This window comes from Melanerpes formicivorus, unplaced genomic scaffold (assembly GCF_026170545.1).
Source record: "Melanerpes formicivorus ecotype bairdi unplaced genomic scaffold, bMelFor1.0.p_v2 SCAF_2, whole genome shotgun sequence".
Taxonomy (NCBI): Eukaryota; Metazoa; Chordata; class Aves; order Piciformes; family Picidae; genus Melanerpes; species Melanerpes formicivorus.
The window spans coordinates 20,661,505-20,683,793 of record NW_027142354.1 but is presented as its reverse complement, the minus strand read 5'-3'; the positions used below and the strand labels follow the sequence as shown (position 1 = coordinate 20,683,793).

At 41.0% G+C, this 22,289-nt stretch overlaps 1 protein-coding gene across 1 annotated transcript; it reads right to left on the bottom strand.

The window, feature by feature from the left end:
• Window positions 1-9,767: 9,767 nt before the first annotated feature.
• MAS1 (MAS1 proto-oncogene, G protein-coupled receptor) lies at window positions 9,768-10,757 on the bottom strand. The gene has a single exon (XM_068147520.1). The coding sequence runs from the start codon at window positions 10,755-10,757 to the stop codon at window positions 9,768-9,770; it is 990 nt and encodes a 329-aa protein (XP_068003621.1).
• Window positions 10,758-22,289: the final 11,532 nt, after the last annotated feature.

The following is a 22,289-nucleotide window of genomic DNA, read 5'->3' as shown; positions in this document are numbered from 1 at the left end:
CGTGTTGGCGTAGGTGCGCAAGGATGTAAGCGTCACCGTGGGCCCCGCTGCCTCCAAGGAAACTGTTAAATGATACTAAATGAAAGCACAACCCCAGAAATTCTATTTTCATCTACAGTACTACTACATATGCATCAACCTAACAGTGAATCAAAGTTGCAACACAGCAAGGATGGCCACGGAGCTGTAGAAATACTGAGATACACATTGTAAATACAAATAACCTTTATAATTTTAAAGTGAAAGCTTGCAGATTCCAATCCTGTGACTTCGATTTCATGTATATTTGCTGAAACTTTCCTAACTGAGGGATCCAGTGGTTCTGGATCACAGTTTTTCCTCTGTTTAAAGCTAAATCCCTGGATAAACATTGTTGGGAGCTATTTATCAGTCATTTTTGTGTTTAAACTACATTTTGCAGATAGGAATGTTTCTGATTATCAATTTACCCATATTTAATGGTACTTCTCAGCAGAATACTATAGGACAGTGTTAAAATACTCTGAAGTATAATCTCATAATTTAACCTTTTTCTCAGGAGGGGCTGAGCACAATGACTGCTAGTTACTACAGTATCAGAAACATAGAATGGTTTGGGTTGGGAGGGACCTTAAAGATGTAGTTCCAGCCAGACGCCTTTCACTAGACCAGGCTGGCCAAGGCCCAGTCCAGCCTGGCCTTGAACACTTCTAGGGAGAGGGTATCCACAGCTTCCCTCAGCAACCTCTTCCATTATATCACCACCATCACTGTAAAGGATTTCTTCTTAATACCTAGTCTACATTTACCCTCTTCCAGCTTATAGCTGCTCCCCCTTGTTCAATGACTGCAATGCCTTGTAGTCTGCCTTCAGATACTGGAAGGCTGCTATAATTTCTCCCCAGAGCCTTTTCTTCTCCAGGCTGAGTATCCCCAACTCTTACAGGCTGCCCTCTGATCATCTTCATGGCCCTAGTCTGGACCCACTCCAATAGTTTTATGTCCTTATTGTGTTGGGGGCCCCAGAACTGGATGCAGTACTACAGGTGGTGTCTCACAACAGCAGCATAGAAAGGGAGAGTCATCTCCCTCAGCCTGCTGGTCATGTTTCTTTTCATGCCGCCCAGGATGAGGCTGGCCTTCTGGACTGCAAGTGCACATTTTTTGTTCGTGTTGAGTTTATCATCAACCAACACCCACCAGTCCTTCTCAAGACTGCTCTCAAGCCACTCTCCAGCCTGTATTTGTACTTGGGATTGCCCCAACCCAGATGTAGGACCTTGCACTTGGCCTTTTGTTGGACTTCATGAGGTTGTCATGGACCCACCTTTCAAGTTTGTCAAGGTCCCTCTGTATGGCATCCCTTCCCTCCCTGTTTGTCAACCAGACCACACAGCTTAATGTTATCTGCAAACTTGCCAAGGGTGCACTCAATTCCATTGTCCATGTTGCCAACAAAGCTTATTTTGAAAGTATTTTCCTTTTTCTAATACAAGAGTTATTTCACCTAAATAATTAGTACTGTGTATAGCGGTGAGTTGTCATCTGTTCCATCTTGACCATCACAAGGTAGCTGATGAGTTTATGATTTGCTTCATTTTTCCTTTCTGTGTGAATTATGACTTTATACCCTTATACTTAAAGGACACTAAAGTGAAAATGCCATTTTTTGCATCCCACTTAAAATTTAACAAACTTCATACACTGCAGAAAAATTACCAATTTTATTGAATGCATCAAGGCTCAACCTCCAGTTTCTTCATATTCCTTTCAGGAGAAAGAAGTTATGCAAGACATTTCTCACATGTACTATTTGTGGAGGACTAAAATACTCAGTGTGCTTTATTCAGTTTATTCTTCTATCACCCTCTTTTGCTGTAATATATTTATGTATTCTCTTCATTGTACACATTTGTTTTCATAGCCATGTTCATAAATATGTTTGGGTCTACATTATATGTCTTCTCAATATATATTTCATTTTCACTACATTTCTCTGTAAAACATTTTAAGACATCTGAAGTAGACAAACAAGAAATAAGGTTACATATAAACTAATTTAGAAGAAAAGTAACAATCTGTTTATTTAATAATTGATACCCCATTTTTCAATATGTTTTGTATTCACAAGTTGCTGAAGTAGACAGCAATATGTATATATGAAAAAAACCCTAAACTATTACAGGATTAATGCCAAATAGCAACATTGTATAAATGGTTCAGTTAGAGATTTGCATTAGATTATAATAATAGATCGGACGCATAGATCACAAGACAAGAAAGAGATTGCCATATTGCACAGTTTTTAATCTAGAATATCTCAGCCTGAGTCAGTGGAAGTAACCTAGATTTTCCTTACCATTTTCTCAGTCAGAACCTGAGTTAAATGAACAGTGCACATGTAAATATGACAATGAACATGCTAAGAAGTATACATCATATTGACATGGAATTGACAACTGTCTTGAAGAGGTTTCTGGAATTTTCTTATGTACTGACATGAAATTTGAAGATATGATAAATGTTATCATGGGGAAGAAAGTCTTACAGTTCACCCTTCCTGAAATGAATAAAAACCATGGTTAAAAAAATCATTAATGATAAATATTTACATTTTCAGACAGTTACTTCCTTTAGCAGCTGAAAAATAACCAGTAATAGTAGGGAATACTGTATATGTCCTATCTGAAAATAGGGTGGAAGGCTTGTTTCATACAAGAGAGAAAATAGTTTTCTTTGTATGTTATTTCCCTTAGCGTTCACCTTCACAGTGTTCTAATCTGCAGCTGAGCCTCAGAGCATGTGCTTTGAAACAGGTGTTGAGGGAGCTGCTGCTTTCTGACATGCTATCACTAATTTGTCTTTGAAGCCTTTGGTAAAACTACTTGGAGGCATTTTCTGCATCTTTTCCTCTTGTTGCTCTACACAAGATAATAACAGGGAAACAGACACTGTGTTTGATGATGAGCAGTGGCACTGAAAGCTTGTTCAATCTTCTTGGCAGTGTTTTGTTATCCTAATGCTACACTAGGTAGGTACATGACCTCATGATCACGGCCAAGAGAAGAAGGTAATGGCTGCAGCGACTCTGAGTAAGCAGGGTAGGAGGCATCCAGTCTCTGCACAATTTTACAAGTCTTATGCTAAGGATCAAACTGAAGGGAAGTATTGAGTGGAGTACCCAGTACAAAACTCAGGATGGATAGAAAGATGAGATTCATGGCATATATTTGACTGTGACTGCCCAAAGACTTAAAGTAGCTGTGCTGTAGGCTTAACATTTTCTGCTATAGGAATTAAACAAGGAAGAACCCACAGGATGGCACAATGGCTGAATGATGCTTTGGCAGGTGATAAATCCAGACAGGGAAAAGTACACATAAAGGGTTTTCAGTGCTGAAGGCTGCTAAGAGAGGCCAGTGTTGTGCTCAAAAAGGTATACACAAAGAGATAAATACTCCAAAAGAGTGCTGGTAATAAAGAATACAGTTAGCAAATAGACCTCTATTTACAGAGGACCTCAGCTGTGTCAGGGCTAGCCAGAGAGACATGGTTCATTGCCTCGGCCCTGATCCAACAGGCCCAGCCTGTCCCCTGGCTACGTCCTTCCAGGCCAAGTCTATGGAAAAATTAATCAAAATTAGCCAAGAAAAAAAAAAAAGTTGGCTGTATATATTTCCACAAAAATAATTACACTTAATTACCTACAGTGAGCTTAGACAATGTATTCATCTGAAAATCTTCACTTGTAATGGAGTGCTATTTTCTCTATAAATAATGCATAAAAGTTATAGCTGAAATACATAAGTCACTCTGAGTAAAATCTAAATCCAGATAGACCCAAGTTGGCACAGAACCTAAACCACCCTTCTCCGTTGCATCTATGCAAATGTTTTGTTCTTCTGAGATGGAGCCGAGGTGTTCTTTTGTTAACATCAGGGTGTTCACTCCATCTTCTGCACACAGCTCTTAAAGATTTTACATCTCTTTGTAGACTCTTTATACATAAATATTTGAATTTATTCTTTACCTTAACAATGTTACCTTTTATAATTAAAATTCTTATTTATTTGCTATAATATCCAATTGTCAAGGCCTGTATTTGTTATCAAGTAAATTCTTAACTGGATAAATAAATACTTAATTTAAAGTTACTCTTATTCCAGAGATACTTTGTGTGCAGCTCTAATTGAGTTTCTTAGAGTCACTTCTTGCTTAGTGGTGTGAGAACGACAGAACCCAAGCAAGAATTTAATTCTGATGCCCTTGAGGACAATCCTTTGGGGCAACTATGGAATACTAAAGTACAAACAATAGTGGAAAGATAGTAGACAGTGTCAGTGGTGTAATGATTATAGCAAACTGGGAAAAAAAGAGATGAAAATAATTCTAACAAATTAACATGTTATTTTAGATTTCAAACCTATGAACTAAAATTCTGATTGGAATAAGAAATTTACTTTTGTTTTCCCAAGCAAGAAAATAATTCTAACAAATTAACATGTTATTTTAGATTTCAAATCTATGAACTAAAATTCTGATTGGAGTAAGAAATTTACTTTTGTTTTCCCAAGCAAGGTGCTGAGGGAGATTTAAGATGCTGTAAAGGCAGATAACAGGGCAGAAATGTGAGGTAGGGGCTACCCCATGGTAGAATCACACTGTAGGGCCACGGCAGCTGTAGCAGATAATCAGTGACTCTCCATGGAGCAGCTGGTGCACAGGCTGGTGAGAAGAAAAGCATCCCCTGACTTGACTAGGGCCTGGTTAAATGCAGCTATCAAAATATTGCAGTAGCTACTGTGCTACATCCAGATCCTTGCAGAAGTTAATAAATGTGGACAGTTGCACTGAATGTCAAGAAAGGAGCTGCTTAAAATTGAGGAGATTTTTTTTTTTTTAAGAAAGACGTTGAAGGGGAAATAGCTGTTGGGAGGTACAACAGGAATATATTCAGTCACAAGTGGCACACACAGGCTGGTAAGAACGGCTTGGGGTTTTCCCAATACAAGAATTAGAGGCACTAGATCTTGGAAGTGGCAGCTCAAAGCAACCTAAAGGAGAATAATTTTCAGGAAATAATTAAGCCATGAAACAGTGTTGGAGACATAAAACCCTGTATGGTTTCTAGTGGAGGTCAGATGTATTTGTTGAAGAGTCCAGTTTGGAAAAACAAAAACTGTAATCATATGCATAAAAACTGAATAATTGTATGCAAGGCAGAAGTACTAGAATCATGCAGGCTACCTCATCTCAGCACCTCTTCTGTAAACTGAGAGTTTTGCATCTACCGTACTTTTCTTTGAATGTGAGTCCTGGTGCTGCATATTTTAAGCTCCCAAGAGGCAAGTGGAAAAGCAAAAGAATTCCATGTGGACATTACATAAGTACGCAGTCAACCAAAGGCAAAGCAAACTGGTCTTCCTGTTGTGTAGGTCGCTAGTAGCCCCGAGCAGTAGCTTTTAGTAAATGATTTCTGCATGGAATAGGAAGAGAAGCAGGCAGCATATTATGGCAGCTATACACACTCACATTGACTTTCTGCTTTCCCTTGACCTAGGTACCATCTGAGAATATCCTCTCCTGACCAGTATCATCACTGCAACATTGTCAGGCTGTGAACACCACAGCTTGAACTAAAGGAGTAACCAAAAGTAGGCAACAGCTGTCTTTTCTGCTGGAAACTGGGCAGTGCTGGGGAAGGAGAGGTAGGTACATAGATTTGAGCCTGATACCCACTGCAGATATTAAAGGGGTGCACTCCCCACCACCAGGTCTGGAGTACACAGTCCTGGTCTAGCATAACAGGCTAAGGAATGTGGGTATTTGTAGGTCAAGAAAACAGTGCAGGGAAGGAATTGCAGTGTAAGAGTCACTTCAAACGGTCTGTCTCTGGGCATTGTTTCATCAGGCATTCATGATACACAGAATTCAACGAGTCATACATGATTCCTTGTGCTCACAAAGCCCAATGTGTGGATCATCCTTCCCCTGAAACTGGCAGAGCAGGAGGATCTGGGACGGTATCTCTCTCAGGTGCTAAGCATCACAGGCTCTCAGAGGATGACATTACCAAGGACCTTGATGGAAATCTAAGAGGTTTTTTTGGATGACCTTGCAATTGAACTGTCCCTCCTATCTTTCCCCCAGAAAGTGATACCAGGCATCACATCAGGAAAAGCTGTGCACTTATAGATTGTTCTCATGCTAGGCAAGGGAGCAAAGAGATTTTGTTCTACATCAGCAAGCAGTACAACTGGGAAGTATTTCAGCTTCCCTTAAAGAATTTCCTGGGCTATGCTCTAGGCTTGAAGCAAACTGGGCAGTATGTTCTTATCTCTGCCCTTGCTGTCACAAGGATCATTCACAAAGTTTGTAAGTTACAGAGGAAAGCTGCTGTATAAAATTTCATGATTTAGGACCTGAACCCATCTTCCTGTCCCATGTCATTCTCTCCACTCAGGAGGTAGATACAGCAGCAAAACTAACTGTGCACCTGTGCAGTACCAAGGGGTGTGGCTTTCCACTGCATTTCCAACCACACTTTTATATCCCACAACATCCATTGGTATCAAGTAGAACAGAAGTGTGGTAAAACAATACAATCCTCATTCTGTTCCTTAGGCAGGAACAGAAAGATTAGATGCCAAGACTACATTAAAACAGAACCCACATCTCTACACTCCATGGTTAGTCCTTTACCCACTGGATAATCTTTCCTGCTCTGCATCACTGTGAAGTGCCTGTTAACATCATCTGATCTGCACAGGGTTATTCCACCCTCTCCCATGGAAGCAGAAAATGTTTAAAAATACGAGGTGGAGAGTCACATTCTTCTTGTGCAAGAATGCAGAACAAATTAAGTGTCACATTTTCCCTGCTGTTTTTGGTGGGGGGTTGGGTTTTTTTTTTTTTAGTAATGGAATAATGTGCTTATCAGTTCCCCTTATACTGCAGCTTGTCTGCACAGAGAAGAGTCATCAGGTGCTGTGATAAAGCAGAAAGAATATCCCTAAGGTATTTTTATCTGTGGACTGGGAAACATTAATAATTTTTCAATTGTTTGCTGTTCATTCTTACTCATCCTCCTGGATGTTCATCTCATGAATGCTGTTTGCTCTGTGAACTGATCTATGGACAGTTGTCCAAATTCTGAAATATATGAGGGCATGGCCAGACAGAGGTCAAAAGGGGTAAGAAGCCAAAAGTCCTAGAGCACCTATTCAGCTCATGAGTATCCAGATTGCCTGTTCAGATCTACTGTGCTGGCTGCATGCAGCCAAACCTGTCATAATAATCCATACACGTTTAAGCACTGTAATGTTTTGAAAGAACTGAGTTACATGTGTGGTTACATGTAACTTTTCCCCTCTTTCTGATTCTTCATGTGATTTTTCTAAAGGGCCTTGAGGCAAGGGTTGGGAATGGCTGTAGAGAAGAGCCTGGTTATTTTTTTTTCTGGGTTAGATCTACTCTAGTGTTCAACTTTCTGGCATTTGTCAGTGTTGACAAATTCCCAAACAGCCTTCCAGTCTCCATTCACACACATGCCATATGTATGTGTGTATCACATCCACACATTGCCCCTGACCCTCCCAGGGTTCACAGTTCCTAATTTCTGTATCTGTCACTTGCCATCAGCAATGGGGAGCTGCTCTGCTAATTTGTGATATCAGCAGTATCACTGCCCTAGGAGAGAATCAGACTGCAGTAACCTACCACCTGAATCAATAGCAGTGACTGTCCTGTGACTAGAGTTTCAAAGACAAAAACTGCAACAAGTAGAAGAGCTGCCATAGATAAAAGTTTTGATGGAGTGAGGAAATTAGGAAGGTATAAAGGTAACTTCTTCCTGCGTCTTTTCTGCAATGACACACTGCAACACTTTAATGTAAGGAGAAATAAGTACATTCATACAAGGAATATTTATCCTTCTGAGTTCTCCTCTCTATGTGGATTCCCATTCAATCTTCAGTCTTAATCTTACATCTTTCTTATTCTGGGACTGGCAATCTTTCAACAAAGGAGGGGCAGGTTCTGTTTTTCGTTCCCCAGTTATCTATTAAATGTGCCAATGGAAACTTGGCGGGAAGCTGAAGATGCTGCTTCTGTCTGTGGCAGAAGATCTCAGTTTCTGCTGAATTTGTTGCTCCATGGAGGCCAAAAGTGAATGTAGGTCCCAGATGTCTCTTTGAAAGTGACACAGCTCTCTTACTGCCCAGACCTTCCATATTCCATGTCCATGTGATAAATCTGAGTTAGTCCCATCCCCTCCTTGCTATTGTTGAGCTGGCTCCATCCCCTCATTGCTGTTGTTCTGCCCCTGTATTCTGCATTGGTTAGGCCACACTTTGAGCACTGTGTCCAGTTCTGGACCTCAAGTCAAAGATGTTGAGTTTCTTGAATGTGTCCAGAGAAGGGCAACAAAGCTGGTGAGGGATCTGAAGCACAGCCCTATGAGGAGCGGCTGAGGGAGCTGGAGTTGTTTAGCTTGGAGAAGAGGAGGCTCAGGGGAGACCTTATAGCTGTCTACAACTACCCTACTACTGGTGGTCGTAGCCAGGTGGGGCTTAGTCTCTTCTCCCAGGCAACCAGCAACAGAAGAAGAGGGCACAGTTTCAAGCTGTGCAAGGGGAAGTTTAGGCTTGATCTTAGAAAGAAGATCTCCCTAGAAAGAGTGATTGGCCATTGGAATGTTCTGCCCAGGGAGGTGGTGGAGTCAACATCACTGGAGGTGTTTAAGAAAAGCCTGGATAAGGCATTTAGTGGCATGGTCTAATTGATTAGTTAGGGTTGGGTGATTGGTTGGACCTGATGTTCTTAGAAGTCTCTTCCAACCTGCTTAATTCTGTGATTCTGAGGCACCTTTCTTTTTTTCTGTTTATCAAAACTGATTGTTATAAAGCAGAGAGACCACATGGGGAATACACATTCTCCAGAGAACAGTTTAATACTAAGTAAGTGGATGGACAGCAAGTGTTGGGACTGACTTTCCCATAGACTTTTTGAATAACTAAACCTACAGGAACATGGACATTTTGGAGATAAGCTAGCCCACTCTTCATAATTAGGGCAAAAGCCTTATGTGAGTTAACAACATCCTTATATTGCTGGCTAATCCTGTGTGTCAGGTAGTGAATTATCCAAGGACCTAGAGAAATGCTGATGGAAATTATTCAATATATGCTTTGAAAAGAGACTCTGGATTATTCCCTTAACCACAGAGGTACTTGACCATTTACTATATACCCAAATGTCTTGCGAGAACAAGCTACACCATATGTTTTGGGGTATGTATAGGGACTTATACGTGGAATTTTTCCTCTTTTCCCCAGGGAGCAACTGTTGCACACTTAAACTGGAAACAGTTGAAACTAAATCCCAGTTTGTAATGTGAATCCTGTCTTTAGTGGGTTTGACTTTTCAAAATGTGAATACACATGGGTCCTGATGACTTCAATAGCATTTATGGGTGCTCAGTGCTCGTATAAATGTCACACTATTTATAACATATTTCTGTGCCCTTTTTTAATACTCTCTGATGGCCTGTCTCTTTTCCACTGTGGTATCACAGTAGTCACATCAGGATGTAGCATGTGTTTGAATAATTAAGAAAATACAAATGAAAGTTATCTTTATTCTAGTAATTTTTTTCCCATTGCTCAGCCACCAAGGATAACAGTACCATTTCACCACTGCTTTTTACATTCTGTGGAGGAAAAATACTTCTAGTTTTGTGGTGGTTTATTAAAACCATCTAAGTCTAATTAGAGTTTCCCCAGTAAGCTTTAGAATATTGTTTCAGCTATATCCAAACTCATGCCAACTTCCTGGCTTCTTGGCCGCAACCCGTCAGTGAGTGCTCTACTAAGAACCACTTTGAGGCTCTCCTTGAACCTCTTCTTCTTGCTACTGCCTACGAAGAAGTAGACAAGGGGGTTGATGCTGCTGTTAACTGTGGAGAGAACAACGGTGACATGATTCTGCTGGCTGAGCAAAGACGACCAGTGGTGGTAATTCAGAAGATACAACAGCCTCATAGGCATGGCAAAGATGAGGAAGACAATGACTGTGGCCACAATAATTATGTAGAGCTTTGATGAATGAGGCCTCAGAGAGTTACGATGAATCCTGATAACCAAAATCAGGCTGGACAGAATCATTAGAGGAATGAAGATCATGAAAGTCAGGATCCATGTGAAGATGAGCAGTGCTTGGCAGTGTTTACCATCATCGAATTGTTCCTTCGTTGAATCAGTTTTGCATGTGAAGTATTCAGCTACTGTCATCAGAAAAGACAAAGTCCACAAAATTGCACACACAATTGCGGATTGATGTCGTGACCGGTGGCATCGGTACCAGATGGGGTAAACAATAGACAAACATCTCTCAATACTGATGGCTGTCAGGAGATAGAGACCAGTATTATATCCAAGAAGGAAGACAATAGATAGTGTGATGGTTATGTAATAGTAAAAACCATACGCGAATCCAAAACCAGCAATGTACTCAATTGAGAGAATAAAAGTACAAAGCAGTAAGGAGATATCAGCAATGGACAGGTGTGTGATGTACGCAGTGAATGGGTTTCTTTTGATCTGGAAGCAGAGGCACCAGAGGACAATTCCATTTTCACAAAAACCCAGGAAGGAGATGATCATAATTACCCAAAGTGGGGTCACTATCTCCCAGACCCTTTCCTGTGTAGAAACATTTCTGTGCATTGAGATGTTCTCTGTGCCTTCGCTGGGATGAAACGTTATGTTTGACTCATCCATGAGGAAAGCTCAAGTTTGGATAGCACAGCTCTTCCTTCTGTAAATATGTATAAAAATATACTGTGAGCATTGTGCGCTCTTACCCTCCCCATTTTATTTCTATTTTGTGGACCCTCTATTTCTGGTCATATCTGAAAGCCTCAGCAAAAGGAAAACCAGTGAAAGTCAGTTGGAACTGCTTTTGGCAATGTTGAAGATTGCTAAGCCCACTGTGCTAGCAGAAATTCTGAGGTTTCTTCTCTGTGAGGTTCAGCATATGAGTACTAAACCACAGCTCAAGAGATACTCTCAAAGAGCTCTTGGACAAACAGTGTGTCCAGCACATTGCTAAACTTCATGCTATAGTAGTGACAGATAGTGTTGGTGGTTCTTGTTAGAGCCCTGGATTTTCCCAGATAGGTCTGTTCAGCTTCCACTAAAGGTTATGACACTAATTTTAAGTTAAATATAGGTATTTCAAGTGGATTTGGCTTACAAGTTTCTCGTTGTTTTTGGTTGGTTGATTCATTTGTGTGTTGGGTTTTTTTAACAAGAAAAAAAATTATACCAACGTCACTTTTCCAGGAAGGGCTTTAATCAAATGAGCAAAAATAATATGTCAGTTACTCAGGATTTTATTCCCTCCAAGTACAGAGATGAAGGGAAGGCAAAATGCCACTGTTTTGAGACAGTCATTATTTACCGGCTTCAAGTGTCATTTATCATAGCATAACATAATTTAACTGTATTTACATACTCAGAAAACTTAGCACAACTGCCAATATCCTGCAAACAATTACAAATCCAACACATCACGAGAAGTAGTTGTTCAGGTTCGCTGCCATTGTTATAATGGTTTTAGCTGTTGTTTTGCTGAGTTCTGAAACAAGTTCTCCTTTTGCTTGTCTCCTTTTGTTTCCTAACACAGAATTAGCAGAAATGGCTTCATCTGATTTTCATATGAGTATTTCATGTCGCCTTCCCTGTTTACTTCCCAGCTGCCCCATTGATGATACAGTGTCACTTTCAGGACCCTTGCTGATTTGCAACAGAGACTACCTGTTGACAATAAGCTTGCCCAGCTGACTTCATTCATCCATGTAAGCAGCCTTGTTCATTAAGAATTCACCCATATCCTCAAGTAATTAAGAGCATTAAATGCAATGTAAAGAAGGTTTAGGAGGGCAACTTTTGCAGTAATTATTTAAACAGAGCCATTTACCCCAGTGGTAAAATTTCTTTCATGAGCCTTGTGTTTCCTAGTTTCAAAACAACTTCTGAAGACCGGATATCTCAATCTTCAAAAGAGCATTTAGAAAATAGCCTGGGAAGCCCTTGGGCTTGCTGGCATTTAAACTGTACAAAAATGTTAATGGTGATCCCACCTGCACATTGACCTTGCCACTGTCTGAAAAGCAGTTGGAGAGAACAAATAATATAGCTGGAAATGTTGTAGAGAAGTGTGAATGCAACAAGTAAATGCATTGGCCAGAATGAGTGGCAAGTCTCCCAAAAGCAGGTTATACAAAAGCCAAACAGGGAAGGTGCTCCAATGTTGTTTTGCTGGAAGTGTAGTAAAGCTCCACAGGAGAAAAGGAGAGTAGAAACTATCTACCTCAGGAGTTAAAACAAGTAGAAAAGGGAGAAAAAAAAAAAAAAAAAAAAAAATTAAAAGACTCAAGTATATAAAAATTACTTAGAAGTATGAAAAGCTTCCAGAAAATTCTTGATTCATCTCTCTGTATAAATGGATTATTTCTTTTTGAAGAGTTAAACAAAGAGGAAAAAGTTATGGACTTACTAAGGTCATTCCCACATGAGAGCATTCAGAGATGAGAATGGAAAGAATCCTCTTCTTCCAGATACATCCATGGTTTGTTCAGATTTCTCTGAAGCTGTTGAAGAACTTCCTTCAAGAAGCTGAAGGCTACGTTCTGCAAACATTTGCATTTGGTATGAAAGGGAGCAAATAGTAACTCTGATTCTGACTCCCTCAAAAAGAAGTATGCAGTTCTCCCATTGTTCCAGATGTCTGAGGCATGCCAAATAAAGGGCCTATGGCTCATCATCTGAGACTGTGCTTCAAATGGCATCACTCAGTAACTGGCATGTCATCTATCTGAAGCCTGAGAGTTAACTCTTGTGGGAACTGAATGGCAGTATACGGAAAGTTGTCCTGAGCTGCTACAATGCCAAGAGACATAGTTTAAACAAACATGAAGTAAGCTGGAAATCTCTTTGGATACGATAAGATCTGAAGGAAAAAAAATCTCAAATTAGAACTGTGCCATCTAAAATAATATGAAAGGGGGGAAATTAAGGAAAGAGAGAGGGAAGGGAAAGGAAGGGAAGGGAAGGGAAGGGAAGGGAAGGGAAGGGAAGGGAAGGGAAGGGAAGGGAAGGGAAGGGAAGGGAAGGGAAGGGAAGGGAAGGGAAGGGAAGGGAAGGGAAGGGAAGGGAATTAGGGAAGACCTAAATCACAGAATGAAGAAAATATAAAGGAAAAATACCACAGACTGAAGAAAGTAGCCATCATTATATTAGTCTCACACATTCATTTATCTTGGTAAAAACTGATATTGATATTATTCTATTTCAAACAAACAAACAAACAAACATAACCCACCAGCAATGTGAAGCAAAAATCTGTTCTTGAGATTTAAATTGTCTCCTCTGGAAAGTTCAAACAAGCATAACAGCAGATAAAATCCCCTGAGGATGTCCCCTACTTTTGCCCCAAGTATTAGATTGTTTGTATATTCAGATATTAGCAGAACAAACATCCCGAGCCAAAAAAGGAGAGAGCTTTCTTGGTCTTCTCCCTTAGATGTTTCACAAAAACTACCAAATACCCAAATGGGAAAAAGTACTAACTAATGTGAGAAATAAATGTCCCCAAAGGGAGGGTCAGAATAAAGTTAGGGAAGAAATAGAGTGAAATAAAAGAACTTCCAGTTGCTTTTTCTTGGCTTAACTTGTAAGCTACCTTACATTCAACAGCTATTGGACCAAAAATTTCAAGCTGCCTCTGAAAAGGAAAAAAAAAAAATGTTCCTTTCCCATAAAATGAAATATGCAAACAAGCCATGAGAAGGGTCCTTGTAGGAGTATGTTAACATTTCAAGGTTGACCAGGAACCTGGGTTCATAGCCCATTCAGTCTGATGTGCAAACAGAATCCAAAATCAGGGATGCCCTGTCCTCCACGTCTGCACAGCGCAGGTGGTTTGTGATACCTCCTTTCTCACACACAGCACATCTTTCATGACCAGTCCCTGCGGCTCTACCAGTCATCATTTACACAGCCAGGACAGCAGAGTGGAACTTGGTCTTAAGGGGAACGTGTCACAAATACAGCTTATTCTTGTTGACTTTAGGAGTAGTAGGAAAGTCAAAATAGCATAGGGTCACCCCAGGTCTCATGACCATTGGAGTCTCTATCAGATTCTGCCAAGAGATGGAATGACTATTTCTGAATCAGTTTAACAGTACAGATATTGGACAAGGAAGCTACATGGAATGCAAACAGATCCTGGGACTACAAAATAGTACCAACAAAAAAAAAACATCATGGACATCGTGAATACTCTGTTAATTTCCATCTAAACTGAATATACAGCAAGACATGGATGATAATTTATCCTAAATCTTCTCTTTCATATAATAACCTGGTGGGACAGAGGAGCTTTGCAGTGGATGTAAATCAAAGGTACTAACATTTTTAAATATCCTATTTATGTATGAAGCTAGCAGTGTCACTTTGGAATAATTTTGCTTTTAGCCTGTGAATAATTTCATGGTCTTAGAATAGAATAGAATAGAATAAACCAGGTTGGAAGAGACCTTCAAGATCATCGCGTCCAACCTATCACCCAACACCACCCAATCAACTAACCCATGTAACCAAGCACCCTGTCAAGTCTCCTCCTGAACACCTCCAGTGACGGCGACTCCACCACCTCCCCAGGCAGCCCATTCCAATGGGCAATCACTCTCTCCGTGTAAAACTTCCTCCTGACCTCCAGCCTGAACTTCCCCTGGTGCAGCCTGAGACTGTGTCCTCTTGTTCTGGTGCTGGCTGCCTGGGAGAAGAGACCAACCTCTGCCTGTTTACAACCTCCCTTCAGGTAGTTGTAGAGAGCAATAAGGTCACCCCTGAGTCTCCTCCTCTCCAGGCTAAGCAGCCCCAGCTCCCTCAGTCTCTCCTCATAGGGCTTGTAATCTCCAATTCCTGGAAGAAGGTGGCAATACAAAAAGAATTCACAATTCATTCATTAAACACAATCCAACAAGCTTGGATATGGAAATCAAATTAGAGGGGGTTTATGTGATTGATACAGGTGCCACAATATTAAAGAGCCTCTGTGGACCTTGGAGTCAAGACCTTCTAATTATATGCTTACATGAGCCATAACAAAAACCACTAAGGATCAAGCTTTGGTAGCACTTTCAGGCAGTGCAATTTTTCCCAATGGTCGTTCAGTTATTGCCACTTTCCAGTTGAAATTAATTCCATAATTATTCAGCTCTATATAATTACTCAGTTCAAACAAAGACTGGACATGGACTGAAGAACGGGGCTCAGAGAACTAACAGAGGGCTGAGAGGCACACTGAAAAACAGAGCAGCCATAAGATGACCAAAGCCCTGACAGAGGGCTCTAGGGTATGACTGAGAACAAATAGAGGACTCCGGTGCACACTAGGCACAGATGCCTAGTTATAAGTGTCCTAAGATCTGTTAAGGTTCAGAGGTACTAGAAGAGACAGAATGATTTATGGTTATTCCTTAATAGGTGAGATGAGAATATTGTTAAAGTAGAAGTTAGATTTAGGGTAAAGCTTGGAGTTAAGATTACCCTAACCCAAAACTCACCACAGAACTTACTAAACATCTACTCACTTCAGCTCGTCTCATCTGTTCATTATACTACTCGTATCAGCCACGATCCTAGCATATGTGTTTTATAGGCAATAGACACAAAAGCTGAATTTAATGTTGGCTTCTGTAAAGCAAGGTGAAAGTGCACATCACCAGCTACTTTTGAAGCCTACAGGGATGATGTGTTCATAGTTAGAAGTGAGTTTATGGTAACAGTTAAGATGCAAGAGAACAAGACAAAGACTAAGAACACAAAGTCCAGAATTCAGGTTAGGATGAAGACTCCTTAGTGGCTGCACGGTTGTTATAAGGCCAGTTGTAAATTCCTATTAATGGCAATCATAGGATTGTGTTTTTATGAGAACAGGATGAAATAGCAGGTTCCAAAAACAAGGATTACTGCTTAATCCTGAAATCCTACTGAGAGATTTTGACAACTAAATTTGGTAGAAGTGATTAATAATATTTTCTGGGTGATTAAGACCCACCATATGTTGTTTTGAAAGTGATTTTAGGGCCAGTGGCAGAGGGCCTGAAAAATAGGTGTATTCTGAGACCCTGTGAAGAACCTTATTTGAGATAAGAATAAGGCACCTCATGAGAGACTGGCAATTCATGTTTGCTATTGGGACCATGCAGGCACTTAAAATAGTTTGGAAAAGCTATTTTCAGATTACTTCTCTTTGTCAGAGATGTTTTTGAATTATTTGTGCATTTTACATTCTGCTCTGAAAGGGCTGAAAAGAAAGGGGGTTTAATAATGGATAGAAAGTTAGGGGTAGTTGGGCCCAAAAACAGTGCACAGGGCTCTAGAAATCTCTGAAAGCAAAGTGCGATGTCTAGCCCATTCCTACATTGCTCAAACTAGTGACAGGTTAGAGGAATTGTTTACATGTACCTCCATAGACTGACTGTCAAGTGAGCATGGGAAGATCTGGAGATGTTCCTACTCCTGACTTGTGCCACACCTTTTTCTTTCCACTTGGACAGCTCTGAGTTGCATGCCAGTGCTTGGCACTCAGGAGCAATGCCACACAGCAGAAGAGCTCTAGTTCCACAGTGCATGAGGCGTGTGCATGTTTCTGCTGGAAGAGGGAGGACAGCTCCATCCTGGTTCCACTTGTGCAACCCCACAACTGGAGAGTAAACCCGTCAGTTTGAGTACAGACACATTCGTACAATAGCAGGTGGACATACTTACCTGCCTGGGTGTAGTACATGTGGCATTCTGGATCTGAGCTCATACCTCTGTGCCCTGTCACAGGGCTGGTGAGGAAGCAGAGGGCAATTCCAGGAAGTTTCCCAAATCAGAGAAGGGTGAGAGCAGAGGGAGACTACCAGGAAGCAATGAGCTCTTAGTGATGCTATGAACTTGGGAGAAGCTAACATTAAATAACAAGGTTCCTATTGCCATCTTTTTCTGTTGTTTGATTGTTTGTGGGTTTGGGTTTGGGTTTTTTGGTTTTGTTTTGGTTGGGGGGGGGGAGGCTAGTAAAAGAAAAAATACAAGGGTTTTAAAGTTCTAATAAGTTAATGGAAAAGGTATTCCTGGGGAAGGAATAGAATGCATATCTTTACTAAAACAAATATACGTTCACTTCTCAAAGAACATAACCTCTCTCCATAATATATTTCTCTTTCAGTTGGTAGATGAAGTGTCCTTTACAAGTAGAAAAGTATTCCTGTTTTCTGCTTTCCTTCCATCAAGTCATGGAGAGGGGGAACCTGAGTTTTAATGAAGTACAGGGCAGCTGTCTTCTTTCTTCACAAATCAGTCTCCCATCTTTTTGCATTCTGATCTGTTTTGGGCTACACTTCACTGATATGAGTCTTTGGTCATTAGCCAGGAGTTCCCTGCAAAGCTTCACCAATGTTTTCATCCCTATCTCCCTCATCATGAGAAATTGCCATGAGTCACACAGTGCTTATTCAGACAGCTGCTATGTTCAGCCATGCTGAATGTGAGGAGGTCTTCTCTATCTCTCTTCTTGAGATAGTCCTCTACCATCAACTGTCTGTAAACCTACCCATTAGTCCTAAAACACATAGCAGATGACAGTGCTTACCTTGGGGACAGTGGGATCTGTCATCAGTGGAAAGCTACCCTTGCTAAAATCATTGTGTCTTATTTCCCTCTTGCCCCAGTCACCAATGACACAAACACTGGCACTAAACCCAGCATTGTCACACAACAGAAGAGAAAATACACTTGTCTGCTGGCAGCCCCACCAGCTACACCACTATGTAGTGCAAGACAATACAGGAAACAGTATTTGCATTCTACATTTTCATTGTAGATATATAAGACAATACAGGATACCACTGGGGAAAGAATAGAATAAAAATGGGAGTAATAACTTGGCATGTATGATTAAATAGTACAGGCAGTTTAGACCATTTTAGCCTTAGCTGTGCAAAGCAGAAGTTACAGGGTTAGAAAATATGAGAGGCACATGACAGAAATGAGTCAGAGCATTCCATGACAAAAGGTTGGAAGAAAAAGTGTAAGTGCCAAGCAGCCAGTAAACTTTGTTTTTACTTTGTTTAGGTTGAGATAAGATGGTGTGGTTATATACAGTTACCTCATACAGACTAAGATATTGTGTATTACTGATAAAGATAGTGAAAGAAGGGTCTAGTACCATGGTGCTCTATCCTTCAACTTGTGATGTTTCTGGAGTTTCAAATGATGTCCAAAATCTTGAAACAGAGTTGCTGATCAGATTATGTGGAGTGCCTACCCTAGTAAGAAGGACTGTCCTGAAACAATCTTTACTCCTGATTGTACTAAGGTGCTATCTTCTTTCTTTTGCCACTCTTAAATTCTGTCAATATCACATATTCATCATTTACATGCATTTCCAACCTAGCACAGAAGTTTGATCTTTGTTTGCTCTCTGCAGTGCAGGATTAGATGTTAAATTAAAATCCTTGATGCTTGTTACAGTGAAACCTTAGTTTCTTTCTTTGGGTTCACTGAACACTCATGACTTTTCAGGTGAACTCTGGTGGCTCACTTATCTCCCTGCACTCTGCTGCTACATGTAAGACAAATAGCTATGGTGCTGAAGATCCCTTGTACTAGAAAATTATTTTAAAGGATGGCAACTTTTGTAGGGAGGCACCAGTATTGGAAAAAAAAATTAAATTTTTTTTTTTTTTAAAGGTAGATGATATAGGAATTGTTGACAGCCTTTTCTCACCACTCTTTGGACTTGGCCAGGATAGGTCAGTGACTTCTCAGGTTAGGACCTTTACAAGTCATATGATGGCATGCTTGCAAATGTAATTACAAATTAGATAACAAGCAGTAACCAAGAGCTTTGTAGTGACATGACTGAAAGACATCTGTATTGCTATATGACGCTGGGGTTTCATAAAGGAACTTCCATCTGAAATGTGAAAGTTATCTAAGTGCATGGATTCATTCAGTATTCTAAAATTAAATCTTCATTGTGGATAGCACATTGTGGTTCTGCAGGGAAACTGTAGCCCACTTTTCTCATGTCTTATTTCCCCTTTATTGGAATGAACTTCCCACAGTGTACTGTGGAATAGGAATTTGTGATACAATTATCTTTTCTCTTGTTGAATCATAGAATCAATAAGGTTGGAAAAGACCTCAGAGATCAAGTACAACCTGTCACCCAAGACCTCATGACTACTAGACCATGGCACCAAGTGCCACATCCAATCCCCTCTTGAACACCTGTCTGATTGTGAACCTGACTGACAGAGATGAACAAGAACACAGTGCATGAAAACATCATTTCAGAAGGGAAATACTTCTTTCAACTTCATTTTTTTCCCCAAAGTTGATTTTTTTTAAATGAACCATCTCAAGTAGCCAAACATTTTCGTTTAAGTTTTTCTATTATTTTTTAACTGTTTCTAATACTAGTCTCTTTTCAAAGACAGAATCTAGACTCAGAGATAATTTGTATTTTTCAAAGTGATCCAGCTTGAGCACAAGTGCAAAACAAACTCGTACAGTAGGTCTACTGTATAAAGACAGAAGGTCACAGAATGAAAATGCTGAACTATCTCTTCTATGAAGTGTATATATCTGGAGTGAATCTAGAATCCTAAGCTATCCAAAATAGCCAAAGATATTTTTTAAGTGTAGGAAGAATACAAAACAATGATTCTGAGAGTAGAAATCATGAGGCCTGTTTACTGTGTCTTGGATTTCCTCAATCATAAAAAATTCCTCCTCTGCAAAATGAGAGTAACATGAAAGCATGGGAGGATAACTTGAAACCTGTGAAATGCTTAGCTGGCATACTAATATAAATATTAAAAGGAATTTACATACTGCTTCAACCTCAATAACACAATAAGAAACAAGTTTGATTCTATTACAGTAAAAATGGTCTTGGCTTTGCCCCCCATCCCCCCACCCCTTTTCCAACTTTCTGCCTTATACCTGCCACAGACATGAGATAATATGCTTGGCTGTGTTAAGTCATCACAAAGCCATGGAAATCTGTATAGTAAACCAGGTAACAATTAAGCCCCTGCACATGATCTCCTTCTATGATCAGGTGACCCGCCTGGTGGATGTGGGGAGGCCTGTGGATGTAGTCTACCTGGACCTCAGCAAGGCCTTTGACACCGTCCCCCATAGCAAACTCCTGGCCAAGCTGTCAGCTCATGGCTTGGATGGGAGCACACTGTGATGAGTTAGGAACTGGCTGGAGGACCGAGCCCAGAGAGTGGTGGTGAATGGTGCCACATCCAGCTGGCAGCCAGTCACTAGTGGTGTGCCCCAAGGATTAGTGCTGGGCCCTGTGCTCTTTAACATCTTTCTTGATGATCTGGATGAGGGCATTGAGTCCATCATCAGTAAATTTGCTGACGACACCAAGCTGGGGGCAAGAGTTGATCTGCTGGAGGGTAGAGAGGCTTTGCAGAGGGTCCTTGACAGTCTGGACAGATGGGCAGAATCCAACATCATGAGATTTAACACATCCAAGTGCCGGGTTCTGCACATTGGCCACAGCAACCCCATGCAGAGCTACAGGCTGGGGTCAGAGTGGCTAGAGAGCAGCCAGGCAGAGAGGGACCTGGGGGTACTGGTCGATGGTAGGCTGAACATGAGCCTGCAGTGTGCCCAGGCAGCCAAGAGGGCCAATGGCATCCTGGCCTGCATCAGGAACAGTGTGGCCAGCAGGAGCAGGGAGGTCATTCTGCCCCTGTACACTGCACTGGTTAGGCCGCACCTCGAGTACTGTGTCCAGTTCTGGGCCCCTCAGTTTAGGAAGGATGTTGACTTGCTGGAATGAGTCCAGAGAAGGGCAACGAAGTTGGTGAGGGGTTTGGAACACAAGCCCTATGAGGAGAGGCTGAGGGCGCTGGGGTTGCTTAGCCTGGAGAAGAGGAGACTCAGGGGTGACCTTATTGCTCTCTACAACTACCTGAAGGGAGGTTGTAGACAGGCGGATGCTGGTCTCTTCTCCCAGGCAGCCAGTACTAGAACAAGAGGACACAGTCTCAGGCTGTACCAGGGGAGGTTTAGGTTGGATGTTAGGAAGAAGTTCTATACAGAGAGATTGATTGCCCATTGGAATGGGCTGCCCAAGGAAGTGGTGGAGTCACCATCATTGGAAGTGTTCAGGAGAAGACTTGATGGGGTGCTTGGTGCCATGGTTTAGTTGTTTAGGTGGGTTGATTGGTTGATGGGTTGGATGCAATGATCTTGAAGGTCTCTTCCAACCAGGTTGTTGTTTATTATTATTATTATTATTATTATTATTATCATCATCATCATCATCATCAAAGGCTGCCTTTCTGCCTTTGAGCTCTTCAGGTTCAAGATGTCTGGCTCCCACAGTGATGTGGTGGTATACCTTGCCAAAGCTTCAGCATAAACATCTGTATTGGCTGTATCATCAGTTTGCATGCAGAAACGGTACTAGACATATCCTCTCCTATTCATAGGTTGGGTTTTAACAGCATTTGCCCTGCACAATTGAGATAACACAAAATAAGTTAGAGAATAACAACTAACTGAATTGCAGCTGGGAAAAGAAACTAAAGTTCTGCATTTTTCAGGATAAAACTCTATTCTGCCTCCCATTAACAGGGACTTCCAGTAACTACAATGTGTTCAGATTCATGTGAAGTCTCATTTGTTTTAGTAAAAAATATTTTCCTCAGAACTGATATGCTCCAGGGACTATTGCTGCCTCTGTTTCCTGCTGAACACAGTTTTTAGTACTGCTTTTCCTTCCTTGTTGTGCTTTTCTTTTATCTTCTGATGTTGGACACACGGTTTTACTTTCCCCATGCACAAGACACCAGCATTTCTGTGTGACTTTTGGCTGTGCAATATGTGCTGCTGACCACAGTGGAGACAGACTAGGAAGGGTTTCAGAGCATGCCCCAGGTGGTTAGTGTGTCTGCTCATCTGGCAGTGCAAAGGAGAACCAGGGCAGCACAGAAATACTCAGGTTACCACCAGCCCCCTAGCCAACACAGTTCCAGTGAAAAATACAGGATATGACCCTGTCAGGGAAGCACTTAATTGCATTTTAACTGCTCACAAGACACTTAGTTTAAAGAGCTAGAAGGTTGACAGCTCTGTGTCATCTGTCCTGTTTCTCTGCTTCACTGTCCTATATTATTTTCTCCCAGTTCCTGGTCTAATCTTTTAATACCTTCTTGTGGTTTA